General features: G+C 38.1%; 1 protein-coding gene across 10 annotated transcripts in view; it reads right to left on the bottom strand.

The window, feature by feature from the left end:
- CADPS2 (calcium dependent secretion activator 2) overlaps positions 1-23,220 on the bottom strand; it is a 321,289-nt gene that overhangs the window by 157,491 nt on the left and 140,578 nt on the right. For all 10 annotated transcript variants that reach the window (XM_074870153.1, XM_074870154.1, XM_074870157.1 and 7 more), the window contains exons 6-7: positions 22,844-22,965; positions 5,015-5,126 (exon numbers count right to left, since the gene is read on the bottom strand). In XM_074870153.1, coding sequence (XP_074726254.1) covers positions 5,015-5,126; positions 22,844-22,965 — 234 coding nt within the window. The remainder of the gene's footprint in view (positions 1-5,014; positions 5,127-22,843; positions 22,966-23,220) is intronic.

Below are 23,220 nucleotides of genomic sequence, written 5' to 3'. Positions count from 1 at the left end.
GTTAATTTGAGCTTGATCACCAAGGGAGTTTATGAGTATTTTACACAAGCTCGATCATCTCACCTATTGAGTGATCTCTTGCTTTTCAGCTATGATTATACTACAGCTGAAACACTGAGACAAGGCTTCAGGTAACAGGTGGTTAAAAATAAACAAAAACCAAACAGAAAACCTGAACAGGTGCATGGTGAGAGAGCTATCTAAAATAGTGTTGTTAACAAAGAACCGAAAGACACTGCAATTTATGCAATCAATGGGACCTCTGCTGATGCTGCCAGCTGAGCACTTACCTTAATAGATCTTATAATTTCTAAAAGTTGTCTTTAAGTCCTTCCCAAAGAGTCTCTCTCCCAAATCTAAGAGAGAGCATTCCTGAATGAAAAATATCTCAAGAATTTCTGATGAGAGGCATTCTCAGAGAAGCTACTGAGAAAACCCCTGTTAGCATGGAAACAATAACACTCAGCCAGACATAGCAGGGTGCTGACAGGCAGACTGCTCAGGGAGCAAGAGAAAAAGGGGAAGTGGAAGTAATCTCTTACCATTTTCCAAACTAAAAAAAAGACAGAAAAACTGAGACTTGCGAAACCTCAGTCATTTCAAAATGTGATGAGGAAACACATTCCCCAGGATGGCAGGCTTCAAATTAACATAGTCACAGTATGAAATTGTCTCTGCTCAGGAGCTCTTCAAACGCAGCACAGAAGATAAACAACATGCCCAGTGCAGTCGGCATTCGGAAAGCAGGCAATCATGCGAGTACGGGTACCTAGTCAGTACAGCTATTTTATAATGTCTTTAAATCAAACTCAGAGTAACAGCACCAAAGAAAAAAAACATAACTGCACAGCTAATTATTGCTGGCTGCAGCTGACTCTGACAAGCAGGTTTTGAGACAATAGTTCTCTTTTAATTGAATAGTCAGAGTGACAAGGCTGAAATATTCTTATATTCAAAAAGTATCAGCAATCAAACACCACCTGCTGTTCTCACATTGTATTCGCATGTGTGCTAAGCAAGCACAATGGCTGTCACTTTGAATTACTAGGTTTAAACGTCTTCTTACACAAAGTACTGAACAAGGAAAAGTGATGTCAGATCCCTGAGTTTCAGAAACCACCAGGCTGATTTTTTGGAAGTATTTACTCCAAACTCTGAAGGCTTCTTCACGCTTCCTCAGTTGTTGCATGTACTAATGCAAACATCAATTCTGCGCACACAGAAGTTATTTAAGTGGCCAGATCAGTGTCAGTCACGTAAAAACTGTGCCATGCATTTCAATGATATTTCAATAAAGTTCTTAACATTTGCTCATTAGCTTCAAAGACGCAGCCTGCCTCACTTTCTAGAAGTTAAATTCAGTAGTTCACTGTATGCGGAGGTCCGCACAGACATAGACAGCGACTCCAGAGGCTCAGGTTCTGCAGAACCAAAATCCAAGTAACATCCTTTCCTCTTCTGCACAGCACATGTCTCCATTTTTTCCTTCAGTGGAAAACTGAGTTTGTCCAACTGTCCTCCAGTTTTTGTATAACAGAGAATGAAGGTTTAGGTTTGTTTTTTGTTTAAAGATACTTAAAGTGGTCAGCAGGGAGCCAGAAGAATATCCCCCCAGCAAGCAAAATCTTCTCTTGGCATTCATGACTGGATTTATTTTGGGTTTTTTAGAGGAAGAGAGCAATGTCAGACAAGTGACACAGTAAGTACTACTCCCTGTCAAGCACATCTTAAATGCCTTGAAGGGAGAAGATGGTAAGTACAAACAACAACCCTTCAGTTGCTCAGTGCTCACCTGGTGACTTCTTCAGCAGAGCTTGAGCAGCCCCCAGCCTCTGCTTCCCAAGAGGGAGTACATAAAGCTGTAAGTATGGTCTGCTCTCTCTACTGAAAGCATGAGCCTGCATCTCTTCTGCTCCACCATGAGCTTGTTACTTCCGAAAATCAGCAGTGTCTCCTCCTGAAACTGAGGAGCTGTAGTGCCGCCATACTGAGATCTGTGCCTACATCTTAAGTTCCTAAGTGTGAGAGACTGCCATGCGCTGATGGGGTCAATGGAAACGCCTTCTCCTCTGCAGCTCTGGGGAAACCTTTGCTGGCTCCATATTTCACACCTTAGATATGTCTTCATAAAAAGCCAATCCCTTGGTGGCAAAAGAAACCCTTTGGTATGTGATGGAAGTTAAAAATTCAAATCATGTAGTTTGATGTCGCCTTCTATTTCTAGTTATAGATTAAACAGAACAAAACCTTTACAATAACTCAGGGTATGAGAAATGCAAACTTCAATAATGTAGAAAAGTGGTATCAGGTGATTTGAAGAAAGTACTTGACAGATGAGAATTAATGTCCACAGCAAGCCTGCCTCACAAGGGGCAGGTTTGAGTTGAATTTTTAAGTACAGAAAAAATTCCAGCAGAAGGATCTTCAAGCCTTTTCAGAGCATAATAAACCTAGCTGAATCAGTTGCACTCCTGCAAGTCACTGACCAGCCATAAAGTTGCCAAACTTTATTAGAATTAAACTTATCCAGTGGGATCCTGCATCTTTTCAAAGGCTACCTGAATTTAAATCTCTCAAACCTGAAAACAAAGACACTGACAACAAAATGAGCCTTTGAAAACTAAAACATATACCACGAATGTACACAGAACCTTAAAATTATTTCGTAAAAGTTCTGTCAAATATTCTCCTGATCTTCCCTGAAGCTAGCAATCACCACTCTCAAATACTCTGGTTAAACCAGAGAGGTAAGTTGGCAGACTCCCTCTTCTCCTGAGTTGAGTGCCTACCACCACCAGCTGGAAGGCGTCTGTCAGCAGCCCCGCGTATTGCCAGACCTGGGAGGTGCAGGAGGACAGACGCTCAAACAGCCTGATGCACAGCCAACACGCCCTTCTTCATGTTCTTTTCCACTGCTAAGGACCACGTGCTGTACATAAAGTCATTGTGGGAGTTCATCCTTTACTGACTTACCTTTTACAGAAGGTATTTCTTGGACAAGGATGGGGGCTGGACATTTCTGGTAAATCAGGAATGGATTATAAAATGTAAAATCAGTATCCAAACATCTCTCAGGTACTTCTGTTTTCTATGCCCAATCTCAGCACAAGCTTTAATGCAAGGGGAAAAAAGGTGATGGCCTTTGCCCTTTGTGACAAGGGGAGGAAAAACCCAGCATAAAGTGATAATTTTAGGAGCCTAACTCTGGTACAAACTGTCAAATCTCAGAGCATCTGATAAAAGCATGCAGACTCTCTGATGAAGAGTAACAGGAGAATAAGAATCAGCAACAGAAACAGAAGATTCCTCTTCCCTCCCTCACCTTTTTATATCTTGCTTTGTCTCTGGGAAAGCTGGGTCAGACTCCATCCAACAACAGGGCAGTGAGCTCAGCCCTAGCCCATCTCAATTGCCTGTTTTCTCTCTCTCTCTCCTCACCACTCCCAACCAAGAAAGGAAAGTTATTACCTTCTTTAAACTGGTTTGACCAGCTGACAAATACAGATTGGGAAGGGAGAGGAGGCAGGGAAAAACCACAAATCAAACTATCTGGGTTAGTTAAAGTGAAAGCTATATTCAGTATTTTACATTTGAAATATTTCTGTTCTTTAAAATAATTTAAAAATAAATTTTAAATCTTTTTAACATCCTGTCCTAGAAACTCAGACAAGCTGCAGACCAAGCCCTATACCTGAACTTTGGCTATTCAAGGTTACAGAGCAAGAGGATTCTGTTAACACCTGTGATTCTTAGCCCCTTTATTCTGTTGATGTTTCTTTTCTCCTCTGACTCCTTGGCAATGACTATACTGGCTACCACTCACAATGACCACATAGTCCCCTCTCCACTGCCCTGCATCTCTGCATTTTTCCTTCTTTGAAAGGACTGAGTAAGCAGGGACAGAGAATAAACTTCTCAGTGTTTAATAGCACTATGCAGTACCTGTAAGTCCACCCTTTCAGTGACTCTTTTCGTTGTTTTGAATCCAGATATGCTGTCTCCAGTCTGCTCAGCTGTACCTCTGTAGCTCCTCTGTATCTGCCACGATGCCTGCCTGGCTCCTGCCAGGGTGTTACCCCTACTGGAAACCTTCCCCATGCAGACCTCACCTTCACCTCAGCCATCCTTGACCAAGTGACCTTGGAAGCCTCTTAGAATGACATGAGAGGAGGCAAGAAGTAATACTGGGCATACAGTCTTGACCTTAGCAAGTGACCCAATGTGTGGGAGAATCTGTCTTTGTGCAGCCACCTGCACTTGGAGGACACAAAGTGGGGAAAAGCCCTGCTCTTCCCAAGAAGCTGTCCTTGCTTGAATGAAAAATAGCCATGACTGAATGCAGAACTGAGCATTAAAACGTGAGCTCTCCTCCATGCAGTACATGTCAGAGTGGAGAATTTCAACAGCAGATGCAGGGGTGAGATTTGCAGACCCTCTCTGCCTGAGTCACACTACCGTCATCTTTCTATGACACACTATACTCTCTAGCCCCTGGTTTTGGCCTAAGAAGGATAAATGATCCTGTCAAGACAAGGGAAATGTAAAAAGGGAAGGGAAGCTCATACAGTACAAGATTGAGAACTCTTATTTTAGTCTGACATATTATCTCCATCACTCCTTCCCCTGCCATTCTTCCACACTTAAGTCCTTCCTTCCCTTTCCCCAATCGTTTGTATATTTATTACATGCCAAGTCTTCTCTCTTTCCTTGTCACTCCTAATTTGAATAGCTACAAGCATTGGTAGGTCACCTAGGAATTAAAAAAAGTTTTAAACAAGACAAAGAGAACCATCATGGATCCCTGATGCAAGTTTCTGAAAGGTAATCCAAGTCAACACATCATGTTTTGAACACTGGGAAAAGTTACCCTTAAAAAAAAAAGCAGTTTGGTACAGCTGCAGCAGGGCAGGTGCTGTACTGAATACCTTATACCATTTTATGGCATATTTTATAAATACCCACATTTCTACGCATCATTTCTCATATATTTCTTGTTTCTACATATAATACTCACTCTTCCCAGCTCTTTATCTTCAAGTGCCAGCACCCCGGTGCTTTCTGTAAAGAGTTTTACTTTGACAACAGGCCGAGGGTGAGTAGTGGTGAAATCCCCTTGAGTTCCCCATCTGCAATAAATAAAAGAACAGAATTTAACTGGCGCAAAGGACAGGCCTGAGAGTGATAGGACTGTAATCTTTTGTATAGAATATTTATCAATGCACTCCTAGAACTTAATTTCCAAACTTTTGGGGGGAGAGGGCAGGAAAGAGAGGGGATGTACATTTTTGAGCATCCAAGATTAAATATGTACATGGGAAAATTGGCTTTTCTCTGTGATAAGACAAATCAGGGTTTTTCTGTATGATTTTTGTCATAAAAAACTCAACCATAAATTTGTTAATGGCGAAACCCAAAGAACCGAAATTATATCCTCATAGGGAAAAACAGAACCAAACAAGACAGCAAAAAAAGAAAGAGAGCTTTTTTCTACTAAATATATTATGTGCACTGTCTTGTGTATACAAGTCAAATTAATTTAGCAAAGAATCATGTCTCAATTCTAAAAAAATATATTTATATGTTTAACTTAACCAAACTATGCAGCAAGAGACTTAACCAGAGAAAACCTTATGTTTTATGAGATGTTACAACTTAGTATAAGCACGTAGGAAATATGTAAACACAAATGCAAAAAATGGAAAAAACCCGCTATTTATCAGAGTGATTATAGCTCTGCAAGGTAATTACCACCACAAGTCTTCATCCTTTTAGAGAAGCTAAATTATGCAGACAAACTTCTAGTCGTTAATCTCTTATCTCAGTTAAGACACTTGGTTTGTCAGCATTTACCCCATCTCTGTGTGCCAGTGGTTCAAAAAAAGAAAAGTAATATGAATTAGATTGCAACTTCCTCTGACAAGCTATTCCATTTTCCTAAACAATTGCATGGTACTCATTGCATTGGTGATACTGATTCTGATTGTGCTACTAGGCACAAACAAAATGCAAAAAGTAGGTGCAGCTCCAGTTTCTCTTCATTTTTTCCAGTACTTGAGATATTATGATTAGCAGAAACCAAAGAAATAAATAAAATAGGTGACCTTAAGTGCATGCTCTATAAAAGGGTGTATTACACAAGCTGAAATCTTAAGAGGGCCTCATTTACAAAAAGCACTATTTTCATTTTGCATTCAAGAATAATTTAGATGGATTCTCCATTGCTGGAAAATGAACAAACAGTAGTAATCCTCCAGCAAAGGGATCTAATAGGTGAAAAATCCTTCAACTAACATGAGCTGCAGACTTCAAGATGAAGTCTAGAAAGTAATAAGCAACCAAACCCAAAAAGTTTTAGGAAAGCGGTGGTTTTGTATAAACCAGTCCTACAGGTGACTGCACACATGCCAGACTACAAAAGTGAGGTTCACTAAAAATTAATGGAATCTTAAGTTACATTTTGTCTTCTTTGCTTTGTCTATATTAGATAGATGCTCCCTCTGTGACTGTGGTGGACACAGCCTTAGCCTCAGCCACAGCGGTAACTGAAACAGGGACTCTGACAAGAAATTACCCTCCTGAGAGGGAGAAAATGCACAGTCGCAGGACAATACAATGCCTAGCACTGCTGCTCTTCCCAGCAGCAGTCCCAGGGGTAGGTTTTGTCACAATACAGAAATGAGATTCCAAGCTGAAAGCATCTGCATAAAAGTTGAGATAGTCGCATCTTTAGTCTCGCCCCCCAGATCCCACTATTCAGGAAGAATGCTGCCTTGCAATCACAAACACAATCTAAGCACTTCGTTAGCTGAACTCTTTCTCTCTCCAGCACCAGGATATTTGTCCCTGAGCTTCCAGAAGCCTTGAACTGTGCACATTGCAATGGGTAGGACCACCCAAATAATCAAGAGAAACTCCTATTGAAATAACAAAACAAAACAAAAGCCTCTCTACAAAGATCTAGTGCCAGCATTACCTCACAGACAGAAGAAAAGAAATCAGAAGAGGTCACGCTGACTAAAGGGAAGAGAAGAGACCCAGCCTGTTCAATGAAGAGAACACCACTGGCAGTGGCTCAGCTTCTGCATGCTGAGCAGCAGGTACGTGCTACAGCATGTGCTGGGGTCTGGGCACCCCAGCATCTGGCTCCAGGACCTCCCCAGAAAGTGGTACAGATCTCTCTGGAGACACATACTGAGGCTCCATTTCTTCAGGTGACAGCAGGGAGAGATGGAGCACATGCAAGCCTTGCCCAGGGAGTCTGGCAGAGTTTGCTTCTTCTCTAATTTAGATGCACAATGAGAAACTGACATGGATGGGACTAACACTGGGTCATCCACCTGTTGTTGACACTAATGTTGCACTGGAAACCATCTTTAACATCAGATCTGATCACTATCCTTGACTGACATCTTTCTCCTACTCTTTTTCCATCTGCAGCAGTAAGTGAAAATCCTGGGCTGAAAAGCAACAGTCTGAATCTATTCCTAAAGCTCAGTGTTCATGGTGGGAACATTCCACACATTGATCATCACAGTCCTTGCTGACCAGGACTTCTGCTAACTCTCATAGCCTCTTAAGACCATGTCTTTGGAAGTGAATTATCTGGTAGAGCAGATGGTCACAGACTTTACTGCCTAGACTTTAACATCATTCCTCATGAAAGAGCACGTGAGGAATTGTGTTTTGTTAGAAAAGGCAAATCCATGACTGTATTCTTTAGCATTACACTTACTTGCAGGCATCTGATATTCCTCCCAGTTGCCAATATCACAGCAAATGACACAAGGCTCACAGCTCATCTTCCTTATTATTTATTGTGGATTACTAGAGCACAAGCCCTGTTTCTTTGGAGCTTTGTGTTTTTGCAGATGTATCCTTCCTCCTACCATTTGAAATCAGAAGTTGGGAGAAAGCAGCCAAAATAGAAGCAGTATCATGTTCTTCCAAGAATGAACCTGGGTATGAGAGACCCGATAATCCAGACAGAAATTGAGTTTATCTATATGCTGTACATTTAAAAGCACATTATTATTTTATTATGCATGTTATTAATGCATCAGGCATTAACTGAAGGGGAAGTTAGAAATTACAGTGTAACCAAAATGTGTAATATCAAACACCCAGCTACAGGTGAACCCATACAAACTGCTGTTAATAACAATTTGCAATTTGCATTTTTCTGTTTTGTCAGTACAAAATGAAATGTAGTAATAAGAATGGCCGTACTGTCTGCATTTTGCACTGTCAACACCCACTAATAAACTTTTGTCTTGTTAAAAATAAAATTCTGAACTGTAGACTGTGTCATGAATATAACAAGATACCGGGCACTCAACATTTATCAAGGGTGATCCAAAACAAAGGATAGACTGAGCAAAGCATGCAGGTGTACATAAGTTAGCCTATTTTGAATTAAACTTTACTGTTCTGAAATCAAATTAGATTGGTGCTCAAGTTCTAACAGCTTTCAACTTCATTTTTTTGGTGGCTATTTATTTTATGACACCTGGTTGGACTCCATTCAACAAATTAATTATTTGTTTGTTCTTCCTGTTTATGAATAATACTTCATTTTAACCAAATTCCATTGAAATGGATATCACACTTTCAGCTTCTGTATCTGAGAGGATAAAAAGAGATATCAGATTTTCAGTGTACAGATTGTTTAAAATTACCTATAATGTAATTGCAAACAATAACTTTGGAGAAGCTGCTGTCCCATCATCGTCTGTGACTAAGAATTGTGTAAGTAAATTGCATCAATCCTCTATGTAATGCCAAGATAAATATACCCTTCCTAGCCAAGAAATGTGAATTTACCAAATCACTTATTATTTCCGCTGTAAAATTCTGTAAACTTTCTCCACACTTTTGGCTATTTATTTTCTAACTATCTGTCTGTTCAAGGAGCTGTTAAGTTTAATGGTGAAAAATCGGTTAAGAGGATACCTAATAATTCATGGAATCAATACCCAAACAGTAATTATCATGATGCAAATCTTGAATGCCATTACTGTAATTTCTTATTTCAATTTATAGATTTCATGTGCTAATATAATTATATATACTTAGTTTCTCAAAAAAATAACATTTTTCTTCTAAAACACATTTGTCTTCTGTCAAATGCATTTATTAATATCTATTGAAATGCTAATATTTCCTGTTCTCACATCTGCTTAATCTCATTGGAGTGGCTGTAGTGGAACACCTCCTTTAAATTTAAAAGCTAAGCTGCTAGGTATAGGCCAGACAAATCTGTATTTTTCTTTTAAGGTTGGGGTTGCACCCTAATATTTTTCTGGAGAAAATACAGTCCTTCTCAGAAATGTCTTTCTGATCCACAGATTAAAAGTCAACCACCATACAAAGGATTGTTTGTATTATTTGTAAGACTGAATAACTTTTCAGTTGTTTAATTGAACAACTTTTTGACTGTTTTTAAATAAGAACTATCAATGTGGCCTCCAGAATGTGAGCACTGAATAAAGTTACTTTTCTTTATATTTTAACTTTCAACAAAAATAACAGTGAAATATTTTCTGCAAGAAAATAAATCCTACAGCTGAAATTCATACAGGGGAGCAGGTGAACCTGTAGGTTGTAACTTGGTTTTCTATGAAAACAGAAGGAAATTGTATGTACCATCTTGATCTGAGTCAAAGTATGTTGCAGATAATTTATTTCAAGCTTGCTCTGCCATGGAGATTCTGAACTGTGGAAGGAAGAGTGCAAAGGAAGAACAAGCAAATTAATTCACCTAATTTCTGAAATTTCTATTTACAAAAAGTATATATTTAGTAATTCTTAACATAATAGAAAAACGTAATGCTTTATATTTCTAATAGCATATGTTTTAACTACCAAGTTTATGTAAGCAATGGAAACAGCAAATCAGCCACTTCCACACATCTGGAGGAGCTGTTGATTTATGAGTATCTGTTCAATGATTTTTGCTAATGTGAACAATTTTGGTGCTGAATGAGTCTAGATGGGAAGCGCAAAATTTTTGTCAAAACAAGTGTGGATCTCATGCATTATTCATATTAAGTTAAAAAATTCCCATTATTGTCTGTTGGTTGGTTGTTTTTTTTTTTTTTTTAATCTTGCTGGAAAAGTAGTCAAAAGTAACAGTAATTTCAGTGCTAAATGTTGCAGTGTTCTCACTGTGCTGCCAGCTGCAGCCCGTGTAGTGTACTTGAGACCTCTAAAAACACCAACTTTAAGTCTAAAAAATACCCCAATCCTGCCTCTCCAGGCTCTCATTTTGCCACATCATTTTCCTTTGTATACATAATTTTTCTGCTTTCACCTACTCATTCTCTTTACTATAGAAACTACAGTGATTTGATGTTTGATCATCTTCAACCATAAGCCCCAGTCCTTTCACCATATATACACTGCTGTCAGGGGTACGTGGGCTGATACTGTAACTAGTGACAGAGTCCTTTGCCAAAGTTGATTTCCCTTCACTGCAAAAGTACCCACTACCAGCAAGGAGGCGGATGCTTATTTCAGACAAAGATTTATCACTGTTTCACAGAACCCCCTCTAAGCAAATTTGTTTTTCTACTTCATTTTGGAATACAATTTCATATACTGGAAATAGCAGCATATTTCTCTCTCAGGTTTTCTACACTAATCATGGTCTCTGTTGGTCAAAACTTTTCATTATGAGTTCTTAAGTCTCCAGTATTACATGGGAGTGAATGTTATAAAATGTATTATTCTAAGGAAATATCTAGAAATTTTATTTTAGCCCTATTTATTGGAACATTTCCTTTCTGACAAAGTATCAAGTCTACAGAATTTTGCACCATCAGGAATTGATTTTCCTCAGCCAATTAGGAAATATTCTCCTTTCTGAAACCAATACCAGAGTGTATTGGTCTCCTTGGTGCTTCCTTTTGCATCGTTCTAGGTTTGATGCTTGGTTTGAATCTACTGCATAAATCTAACTCAACAGGTTTCTTAATTCTTCATTAAATCACCTTGTCAGGTCTTCTGAAAGAGTTTTCTTATTTCCTATCCATACAGGGATGCGCTACAGAGCTAGGATGAGCAGCAAGACCCACCAAAATCAGTTTGTTAGGCGTCCGACTGCTCCACAGGACTAAAAGATTTACCAGAGCTTCATCTTTGCACATCTCAGAGCCAGACTGGAAATACAATGTTCAGGTCTCCGTAACATCTCCATGTCTTAACTATTTCACACGAATCTATACCAACTTTGTTGTTTCTACTTGGTTTAGAAACATACTTTATAGAAAAATAGGTATCTATCATCTTCAGGTTAGAAATCATGCAGTGCAAGTCATGAGATGAAAGGCCAGGAAACAAAAAGACAGATGAGACAGCACCTCCCTGACACATCTGACTACACTGATACTTTAATCTAGTTCAAAACACCTTAAATCCAGGTCTGACAAAAATTCTGTTGTTAGTGAAGTAGTGTGTGAATGTGGAATTTATGAAGTATTGCGTATTACTAACTACAACTGCATATATACAGACAGAGAGAGAAAAAATGTGAGAGAGCAAGCGAGCCGTTGTACCAGCAGTGCAAGTCATCCCACAGTGATCTGACAATAAATCTTTAATTTAACAAGGAGGCTCCATTCAGCCAAACAAAAATAGAGTTTAATCCATACTTATCTGATTCTGGCTTTTTTACTGAGACTCCCAAAGAGAGTATTAGTTGCTACTAATTGCTGCTAGTTCTTCTTCACTAATAATTGGACAAATACAGTAAACATTTCCTTTTCTCTTATGAGCACAGAAATACCCATCCATTTGGCAATGACTGACACCAGGATGCTACGCTAAAAATCATAGCCTTAATACTAACAGCTGTCTCATACAACCCAAAGGCATGTTTATTTTCTGTCTTTTACATGCCTTACAAAATAATGTGAACATTCCAGCTTCTCCCTTTGATGAAAGTTCTTGAAAAAGGATGTTGAAATGTTACTGCACAACCAACAGTAGTTTATTATGCAGCATGAAAGATTTAATACAGTAATGATTACTCCTTATACGCAACATTACAACCATTATTTTTTCATATATATATATATTTATGTATGTATTCTCCATTACATCAGTGGGATCTGGAATTCATATTTGAAATCACAAGGGAAAGGGTTTGTATGTTTGTATCTTTCTATAATGCTTATAATGTGGTTTAGGTCACAAATATTTTTCTTGGGAAAAAAAACCCCAAATTTTCTTATTTTGATGGAAGTACAAGGAGCATATTTTCCTCCATCAGAGCAAGCACATCAAACTGCAGCTGAAAGGCAATGCATAAAGTTCTAAACAAATCATAATGCAGAAGCACAGACAAGTCCCATGCTCAGGTAAACTAAACTGCGAGCTTGGCCAATTATCTTGGCCTTTCATCACTAACCTCATCTAATCTTTTATGTGCCTTGACTCTGTTGTTCCCAGTTGTGTTACTGCGATTCCACTATTTTATGCAGAAATCCTGCTGAGAACCACAGATCCGTTGTTTTACAATCCCTACTACAGAAACACTGATACTTTGCATAAATACTTTCAGGGCTGTCAGCTAGTGAAGGAGCATTACAATAGTAATGGTTTTAACCTTGAGTTTCCCATCAAAATCTTCCTAAAACTACAAAATATAGATATGAGAAAGACAATTTGTTCTACAGAGATGGATGACAGTAGGAAGTAGTACAGAAAAAAGGGAAATTCTGGTATAAGGATGGAAAGCCAGACAACTGCCTTTAAGTGTCACCTTTGCTTCCACCTAAGCAGAGTCTACACTACTGTCCCTTACTTTTTCTTTTTTTCCTTTTACCATTTCTCATTTATTTCCATCTATATGGGAACTTTTGACTCAGCACACTAGCAGTTTGAAATGCAGACTAACAAGCCATCTCTTCAGCACTCCCCTTACAGAAAAGTTGGTGTTTAGCACCTGTAGCTGCAAATACTAAGTAGCCCGGTGTTCAATTTCTGAATGCACTGTCAAGTCACTAGTATAGTCACTCAGAAAGAGTGAATGCCTTTTTTTTTCTCCCTGTAGATTCAGGCTTTTAGGGTGGTTGTTACAAAACATTGGCAACCCCTTCTTGGAACACTGCTCTGAAGAAGTGAAAGCTCCGAATTGGACGCTTACTTCGGCAACAGCAAGGATTCAGTGTCTTATGGATATGCTATATTGTAAAGTCCCTTTACACAACTAGGCTAATATGAAAGGAAGAACAAAATAATCTAGTCATATGGTTTTGCTTTTGGTAAAAATAGTAACTGTTTTAAGTAAAGGAATTAACAGAGCTCACTCAAAATTACTAACCATTTATCACAGAGATAACAATGGCCTAGACACATCCATGTATTTCTTTTTTAACATAAACCATTATTAATATCTGAAAAAAAATTACTTGTAAATAAAGACAAAATTGTGAATAGCTTTTCTTTAAAATAAAAAAGTGTCTAATACAAACCAGAAAGGAAAACCAGAAGAAGGTTTCAACACATAATAAGAAACTGAGTAAAACCACTCATTTAGGCTTTCTACACTGAAAATGATGAAAGTGCACTCTAACACTACAGAATGCTATTTTGACAAGTATCGTCATCACAAACATAAAACAGTATGAATAAATTATTACTTAGTCTTGCTTTCCCATCTCATTTCCAATACAGGCAACCAAGACAAGTCAGGGTGAAGATTTTCAAGGGTGTAACAAAACTGACACACTGCCAGGTGTTGGGAACCATTGCTACGTATTGTGTGAAGAATTCATGAGAGGCATTAACTCCTATTTCCCACCGAGTTTAAAACCAGCTAGGGGCTGGTGATGGACACAAAGGCAAGACATGGTCATTTATGCTCTTGAAATTTCTATATGCATATTTACTTCACTTTTGCCTTGAAAAATATAATTATTTCAACATTGTTAAAAGTTGCAAATCCTATTTATTTCATGTTATTTAGTATTTGTGTGACACTTTAAACCTTCAAAATGTTGTACAAATGTTGATAAACTGACAGTACTTTGATGAAGCACATAGATGTTGTCATCTCAGTCTGAAGATATGGGAAAACAAATCACAAAACAGACTGACCTATCTAGGCCTGCACAGTCTACCAGGGAAGACCCAGGAATCAAATAAGAAAATTTCAGTATTCCATCTGGCCTCATACTGCTTCTCTTTTATTCTGAAAGCCTTTCTTACTCCTCTTTCTGACTCCTACTGTTCTTATCAGCTGTCCACATTATTCTGCCTTTGTTTCTGCTGTCCTCCTACTCAGTTTGCTGATATTGCTTTCAAGCAGGCACATTAACCTGAAGACTCATTCCTTATACGCTACGTAGTTATTAAGAAATTTCAAGATCTATAATTTTTTTTTCTTCATCTGTTCAGTGGACTATTCTGTATTCTAAAAGTACTGGTCCTCTTGACACCTCTGAGGATCAATGCACATACTAACAGAGAGAGAGCGAAGAAGAGTCTGCCCATGGTGGGTGAAAAACAGTTTTCTGAGTGTCATGAGCATTTGAGATGTACACAGTATTCTTAGCCTGAATACGACTCAAAAGCAAAAATTTTTAAACCCTTTTCCTCAACCTTTCTCTTCACCCAAAAGAACAAACCAAGACTAAATAAAACCATAAAATTTGTTCCAATTCAAGCACTAGTCAAACATTTAGCAATTATTTTGAATGTACCTGTATTATATTGCTTACAACAAATATAAGCAAATGTTTGAAAGGTCCGTTCAAACCAAGATACAAGAACAATATATTGTGAAAATGTAAAATGGGACATTCAGATCATATCAAAATTTAAAAGGAATCCAAAGGAATTGTTTCCATTTCAACTATTGCCACTAAACAATAATTAAAATTTCTAAAGATGAGGCAGGTGCAGATCACTTTGAATGACAAATTTCAAATCCACTCTACCAGACTATTCCAGAGGAGACTGGAGGTAAAATTTGAGGTAATCCTTCCCAACCCCATCCTTTTTTTGACAGGCCACCATCCCTCTACGTGACAGTTTACAGGCTGCCTTTGCCTTCATTTTGACCCAGCCACAGACCAGGTAGCTATGTTAGTATGAGGCTTAGCCTGATCCAAAACATTTTTCCTCTAAGCAAGATTTAATTGGCTTTGGCTCAACACCACGCCATTCATAGTCAAATGCCTTCTGGCTTGAAGCTGGATCACACACCTATAGATGCTTTAGTGCAGCTTTACAGAACGCTTATGTCTGTCTGCAAAATATTAGTCACATTTGCTGTGGATCAGGTGGGATTAGGTGGGAATGAGAATGGGAACAGATATATCATGTACAGCGTGTAAGCACATAAGCAGTTATCTCCAAGCCCTGATTGTTATAGTGAAAGGGATTAACAGTGGGACATGCATCTTCAAGCCCCAAGGTTTCCAAAATGCACTATGAAATAAAACGGTATCAGTCTTGCAAGAGACATGTAATGTCATTATACATTTTAAAAGAAGACAGTCACCTCAAAACAGCTATTCTTTCCCGCAGTGACACTAGATGAGGAGGGTTAACATCCCGACTCTGAAGAGAACCTATTAGTCATAAAGCCCCCATTCGACCGGCTTTCTGCCTGGGGTCTAAGTGCTGCAGCAGAGGCAGTGCACCAAAGCCGCGGTCTTCAGAAGTGCAAACATCACACCTGGGCAGAAATCTTGGTTGCTTTCAGTCAATCATTAGCATGCTGAGCACCAGGATTTAGGCAGAACAATCAAAAAGATTACGGTGAAGGAAATTAAAAAAAAAGATATAACCTCATGGCAGAAGGATTATGTTTATTGCTAACTATCCAAATAGAGTAGAGATTACAACCAACATTCATTATCACTTTTCTCCTCTCATCCCAATTTCTTCTATGCCGCACTTATCTTGATCTGACAAGTGAATATTCCCTTCTAACACTGGTGGTTTTCACAAGTCCCTTAGGTACACAGACTTACAAGAGACTATTCTGGCAGTTAATCATAGAATCACCATAAAATTTAGGCTGGAAGAAACCTCTGGAGGTCATCTAGTTCAAACCCTACTCAGAGCAAGACCAGGTAAAATCAGGTTGCTCAGTTTATTATCCGGTTGAGTTTCAAATTTCTTTTAACATTAAGAACCTGTATGTAATTCATATTTCTCTGCAGTAAGAGAGGTGAAAAATCTCTTAGACAATATAAAATAGTAAACAATGACAGAACATAGCACAGAAGTTTACTTATTTTAGAAATCCCATATCTTTTTCCTGTGGATATCATATTGCTCTTTGTATTTGAACTGATTAGGTATTATTTCCTTTCTTTGAGGAAGGAAATAATTGATCAGGCATCAAGAATAACTGAATAAAATTTTCATGTAAATTTTCAGCTGAATCCATATTCTTTTTGTGAAGCTCCTCCATCATTAGTCCAGAACACAGGCTGGGATAAATGTATATTTTTTTCTTCTCCATCTTTTCCTTTGCAGAACCAAGAAAATGAGATAATTTTCTACTGGCAATTTCTTTTTTCCTCTTCACAGCTGGATACTAGACTGACATATATGGTATTTGCTCATAGCATCCAATTTTTTGAAAGGTAATTTCTTCCACCTTATTTTGTGAATTGCTCCAATCATGACAATCCAAAAAAGAGAGACTTACGAAAGAAGAAAGTCACCTTCATATGACAAGATGAAAACCATGATGGAATTTTTCTTTTAAAGATATAAAGGTGAATCTTTGAACAAGTTATAATAATCATTAATCAACTCAATCAAACCTAGTTTATGAAAGCAGATACACTTTGATTCCTGTCATGATCCTTACTCCACTGGCTTTCCTAAAATTCCAAAATACTTATTAAAGGATGACACTCATCTTCACCAAGTTTTCAACACTGTCCACAAAAACATAATTATGTCTCTCGGACTTTAGCCTTTGAAATGTTCTTACTAATAATACACAGAGGTTCTTTAACATACAACCTCACTTTTGTAAATGGTACATAAAATGTATTTATGTTTTAAAGAAAGTAAGTCTGGATGCCAAAGTAGGCTCAACAATTCTACTTTGTTATCCTCCGTAAGATCAGTCCTGGATTTCACAGCACTTACGTGTTAATAAAAAACTTCCAGAGATAATAGTTAAAAGAACAGGTGAAATCCATCAAGTAAAAGACTCTGTTCAAGAAGCTAAATCCTAAGAGAATTTATCCTCAGTAGATACAATAGGAAGTGTATGAACAACAAGTTAAGCACAGTTAGATCAGGCACTATGAAACTGCAATCTCATTATCCCTCTGTAAAAAAATCTCATGTGCAAATATACTCATTTCAACAAACAAGCATGCAGACAAACAGCAGAAAAAAACCCCCACACCTTAAGGAGAGCTGTTGGCTTGCCCGCCACAGACTAGTTTGATTACTGCCTATCTGATCAGCAAACAATTCTGTTTCCGTCCCTCTTTTCTTTCAATGTTTAGTCTCTATTTTTATACTTAAGACTCAAATCAGTATGAGGCAGGGACAACTTTTTCATTCTACTTTTCCTCCTGTGCAAGAACAATAACATGGATTCCTACACATGTAAACAATATAAGGAATGATTACTGAAAACTAACAGTATAATTAAAGCATTACTGACCAAAATTAATCTCACTTATGCAGGTGTATCAGACACAGAGCAGTAGCAGATGGGAAAAAAAAAAAAAAAAGAGTAGGTGAGCCTTCTCTTTCCTTACATACTGTACACCTGTGTCATACAACCATCACCTAACTTGTGGTTGCAGGTATGATCATCTCTTTATTTCTCTTAATCAAAATAAGAAAGTTGCAGATGATGAAGACGTGATGAAGAAATAAAACTAGCTGATGCTTGAAACATGATTTTCACAGTTTATCAGTGTTGTCTATCCTTTTTCCCTTCAGAAATGTCATCTTAGGTTATATCCTCAAACATTCTATTTAAAAAGTATTTTTTTCATGAGCGACCATGTCATTTAAGGAAATTCTAAATTTTAGAAATTAAGCCTTTTTTTTTTTTTACTTAAACTGTTCTAGATTTTTTTTTCTAAGTAATTTTTAATTATGTATCCACCAGTTCTTATACTTCAAACTCTTTACAGAATTAACGATAGTAGAATATTGCATAAAAATAACATGAGCAGCATTTACTTCATTTGTGCAGTCTTGACCAAGGTTCTCTCCCTCCTCTGGTCAGGTATTTAATCACGCATTCTTCACATACTTCAAATATATAATAGCCCTTTTTATAAGGCTTTTATACTGGCTGCAAAATATGATCATCTTATTTGTCTTGTTTACATAAAGAATATCCTGGCTCCATTAAAATTTTCTCATCATGCAAGATATGATCTTTCTCTATTGCATAAATATGTGACAACAGAATGTCACTTGTAGTGCTAGAAGATAGCATATTCCCATCTTTTATCCTTAGGCATGACTATACATACCCAAAAGATGACACTTTAAAGAAACCACATTATTTAATATTCTGAATGAATAAAAATCAATGATAAGAAAACATGTGGACACCAAGCTCAAGACATGAGACTAAAAAGTAAGCCAAACAGTAACATTTGAAAAATGAAATTAGCACTGGATTTTTCCAGATGACCCCCTGTGTCGCCACAGCAACAAAGTTATGCAAAGCTTCATACAACTGAAGGGGTCCTCTGAAGGCTCTGCTTACTGATCTCTGGCAGAAAAGGTCACAGGCTATGTTGGAGGGATTTTCAGCAGAGCTAAAAGGCAGGAAACAGTTGGAAGGAATGAAGACATATTTCACAGGCAGTAATAAAAATTTTATAGGGTTTGCATGTGAAGCTGTGTAACTGATCTGTTTGTAGAACTGTCTAAGACTTAAGCTCAGTCAAACTATATTGTTCTATAGCATCTGCGTTTTAGAATAACCATTAGCTACTCAGCAACATGCATATAAACAGTGCTTTATTTAGCTTGTTAAAGAAGAAAATGAAGCACTCAATATAAGCTCACAAAATTATTATTCAAAGAGAGAGAAAGTGGACAGGGGTTAAAAGCTAAGAAACCAGAAAACATGTCTTACTGATAAAAACTGTGCTTTCCTCTCTGGGACTCTAATTAGGTGTCTCCCCTTTAAGAAAGAACATTGTTACTAATTCCCTTATTACTTTTATGGTAGCATTCAGGGATTCAGAGGAATAGTTAAAAATATATTCATAAAAATAATTGAGAAAATATTCAGCATTTTGGAACAGTGAATAAATCCTGAATTAAGTCTCTGCTCAACTCATGCTTCCATTAATCTCCGCTCTAAGGCCACAATGGCTTGCACTCCATTTTGAAGCATTCGTCTGAGTATCTCGTTTTCTCCTTTTCACTGTCAAAGCTTTTGAAACTTCTGACTGAGTAGTAGCATCGCACTGCATACACTGATGTTTTGCAGATGAAAAAAATAGGCATAAATAATTCTTTATACTGCTTCTTTTCACAAATGTAGCTACCAGTTCAAAACGATAAACCAACTACAGAAAATGTGTCTGACAAGCACATGATTTGGAGCTCTTGCCAGCAGTCTCCCACAGCAGGCTGGTGGTAAATCATTCACTTTTCATCACTGTCTCATTCTATGCTTAGTACGAGAGCTTTGCTATCCTCTTCCAGCTGCATGTCCTGTATAAAATCTGAAGTTATGTTCTCATTTATCTGGGATTTGTCAGTGTAAATATCTTGCTGCTAGTGATTTGAAGAGTTGAGCTGAACTACAGCTCTCGATTATTTTTTTTTTTTTAATGAACTTTGTGTTTTCTCCTCCAGCCTTACTGATTAGTTTCCTTCATATCAGAATGACAGTGCCAAAAATTATCCCAGTAAGGAGCCAGCTCCAGCAGCAGGCAAAGTAGGCAGTAGCCTAGGGCAGCTGACAGCTTGTTTTTTCTGTATCAGAAAAGAGATGGATTGGTGTGCTTGCCCAGCTAGTTACTGGCCTCTACTTACATGACTTTGCCTATTGCTGCCGAAGGACTGAGAGGGAAAGGAGGCATCTCTCTTCCCAGTAGTAGTACCATTACTAACATCAACAGAGGCAGAAAGTCACTTCTGTTTTCACCTCTTCCCATACCTCCTCTTTGCAGGAGAACATCCAACCCTTCACTCAGTGACTGATCCTCCCCATCATCCCAGCAGGTCCCTATCAGAGAATACTGATGAATGCTGGAAGAAGCAGCGGGGAAGAGGAGGCAGATGACTGTGTGGGAAAAGGGATGTGTTGGTCATAAAAGTAAGAAAGGTCTTAGAAGGACTGGATACAAGTTGGGATAGGAGAGAGAAAAAGAGAGACACCTTAAGTCTTCTGAAACTTGGGGACTCCTCCCTGCCTATAACAGTATTTCCTAGGCTCTCTTCCAGCAGTGTAATTTTCTGATTAAACTCTGCCAAGCTCTCTTAGTTCCCTCTGCCACCGACCAAAACAAAAAGCAATATTGATACTGTCAAGAAAACCTGATTTGGCTCTAACAGAAAAATTAAACTGTGGAATAAAGGACATCCCATTCCACAGGCAGCTTCCTCCATCCTTTTTACTGTTTCCCCACAATTTGCTGATTTCATGCTTGTCTAATTTAATATTCTGCTCTGTTGCCTCAAACTACTTATAAACTACATGTCTCTATATGCTCATAATCATACTGTATGCTAATGTCTCATAATTACTCCTGACAGAAATGGAAAACAGTACAAATCAGAAGAGCACAAGAACTACATAGATTTTAGAGCTCTATCAGCTGCCCCCCTTCAAGTTATACGGTTTTGTAGAACAGCGGGTCAACAGCACTGGTAACTCCCATTCCTGTCCTCCCACTGTATGGTTCAGGGCATCTCCCAATCTTCCTAAAGATGCATAATTTTTTCCATACAAATCCATATGCATTTGGTTCATACATCACTTATATGGAATAGCCTGTAACCTGTCTTTCTCCCGTATTCAATCAATTCATATCTATTGAGCCTGAAATCTTCTAAATCAGTTTACAAGCTCAGAGCAGGTCCTAACATTATCCCTTTTCCTAGAAGTACTTCAGTTGTTCTCCTATTGACTCCATTTATTCTGGAACCTCCTTTTCACAAAGTTTCTACTTTGACAGGTAGGAAAATCAATTGATCTGTAATTAACTTTTACCAGATGTATCTATACACAATGTATATTACAACTGTTACCTTAACCTGCAGCTCTCAATATGTAATAAGTAAACCATGAACTAACCATGAACCAAGCCTGCCATATTTTGTTCACCATATCTGGAAATAGCTAGAGAGAAACAAACCCCTTAGTATCTACAGACTGTTTTCTGGAAGGAGAGTAACTGTGCCAAAGAATCAAGTATTTGTGTATTCTATGTGATTTAGGGAGATTTGAAGACCCACACCAATGACGTGAGAGGTTAATCAAGCATTTAAAACAGAAGCTAACAAGTTCAAGGGTGAGGAAAAAGAGAGACACACCATCAGAAGAAATGTGAACCTTGACTGTGACAGTAGGCAAAAGTTGGCTGGCACTCGTTACAAGGAACAGTATGACAGCAGCTCTGAGTCTGAAGACAAAACACAGCTTGGAGATGTGCCCTCCATGAGAAAGCCTTGTGCCTCTCATGGGACCCCGAGCCACCAGAACTCCCCAACAGGTCCACAAATGAGAAGGGGATGTTGCATACCCACTTATGACCTTGCCTCAGTGCGTATATCTGTGTGTCTTTTGTGCTACTGTTGCTTTTAGAAGTTCCTCACATAGTACATGCAAATGATAAGACTGAGCATTCCTATGCCCTGGAGAAGGAACACAGCCAGGAACTGTGACAAGTGAATTTTACATCTCATCCCACATACTTGGAGTTCTGCAAAGCTGTTTGAGTACGTTACTGGAGTAGGTTGCTGGTTTATTTGCCAAGGAAATTTGCTGCAAGTAGGAGAAAGTCCACCAAATGAGATCTCCTCCTCCTCCGAACCCCAGAAAAAGCAGATAAAACTGTCTATAATTTTGCCTAACAGAACTCTGTATTTGTGCTCTGAAAGGAATAGAAACTACGATCCCAACTGTTGAAGGTGTTTTCTCAGATACTGTAACAACTGCAATTTCTAAATTGTCTTTCACAAGGCACACTATGGTGCCAGTAAAACCCCAACACACTGTCTGGAAAGTTATCTACAAAAGATTCCAAATGACATTTTAACAGAGAGAAAAGTGTCTGAAATCAGTGTGTAGGTCAAACAAATCAACCAAAAAACACACTTAATTTTCTTCCCCTCTGCCTCTCTGACTGGTTCAACTACAGATGGCATGATGTTATCCCCCTCCAAGTTAGTTTGCTGACTGCCTCCCTCAAAAATTAATTGAAAGAAGTGGATCCTATAATTTAAAATGAAATAGGCTCAGCAGGTGAGTAAGCTTTGTCAAGACTGATTACTGAGTATTGATTTTCCACCAATTGTACAAGTTACACTCCACAAGGCCACCTGCACATTAACCTAGAATACATAAAACCACCTCAGGCTAACATCTTACAAGAGGTTTGTATTTTCAGAGAATGCAGTCTCTAGCTCTTTACCTCACACATACATTCAATGGCATTCATTTGGACAGCATTCAGACTTTGTATTTAATTCACCATTAATAACTATTATCTGTATTTTCATTTTTCAGAAAGAATTTAAGGTAACTATCCAGGAAAAAACTTCATATAACATAGCGCCAACTTAATTGTAAAAACTGTAAAGATGGTCAGTTAGGTACTCCCATAATATGAAGGAAAGAGATGCTGGATGTAGCAACAGCAGAGTGGCTTACTGTGGCCTGGAAGCTTCTGCTTGGTCCGTCTGAAGCTTCTCGCCCCCTTCTACTTCCATGGTGCAGTAGACAATTCGATTGGGAGCGACTGACTTTAAACCTTGTACTTCCATTATAACAATCTGAGAAGAAGCAAGCAAATAGTTTACCCTTCATAAAACATTACATAGCACAGCTATTGCGGTACTAAGTTCCATGCAGGTAAAAAAAAGAAGAAAAATCCCCAAACCCCACTTACTCAAATCTTCACAGACAGAGAAGAGTTTTAATTTTGCCTTCTTTTTCTACTTTCAACAATATATAGTAGGAATTGAAATTTTTGCTCTGTTTCTACTTGGACCATGATCAAAAATTCATGCCAATCATAATTTAAATGC

This window comes from Strix uralensis, chromosome 5 (genome assembly GCF_047716275.1).
Source record: "Strix uralensis isolate ZFMK-TIS-50842 chromosome 5, bStrUra1, whole genome shotgun sequence".
Classification (NCBI taxonomy): Eukaryota; Metazoa; Chordata; class Aves; order Strigiformes; family Strigidae; genus Strix; species Strix uralensis.
This window is presented reverse-complemented; position numbering and strand designations above follow the sequence as displayed.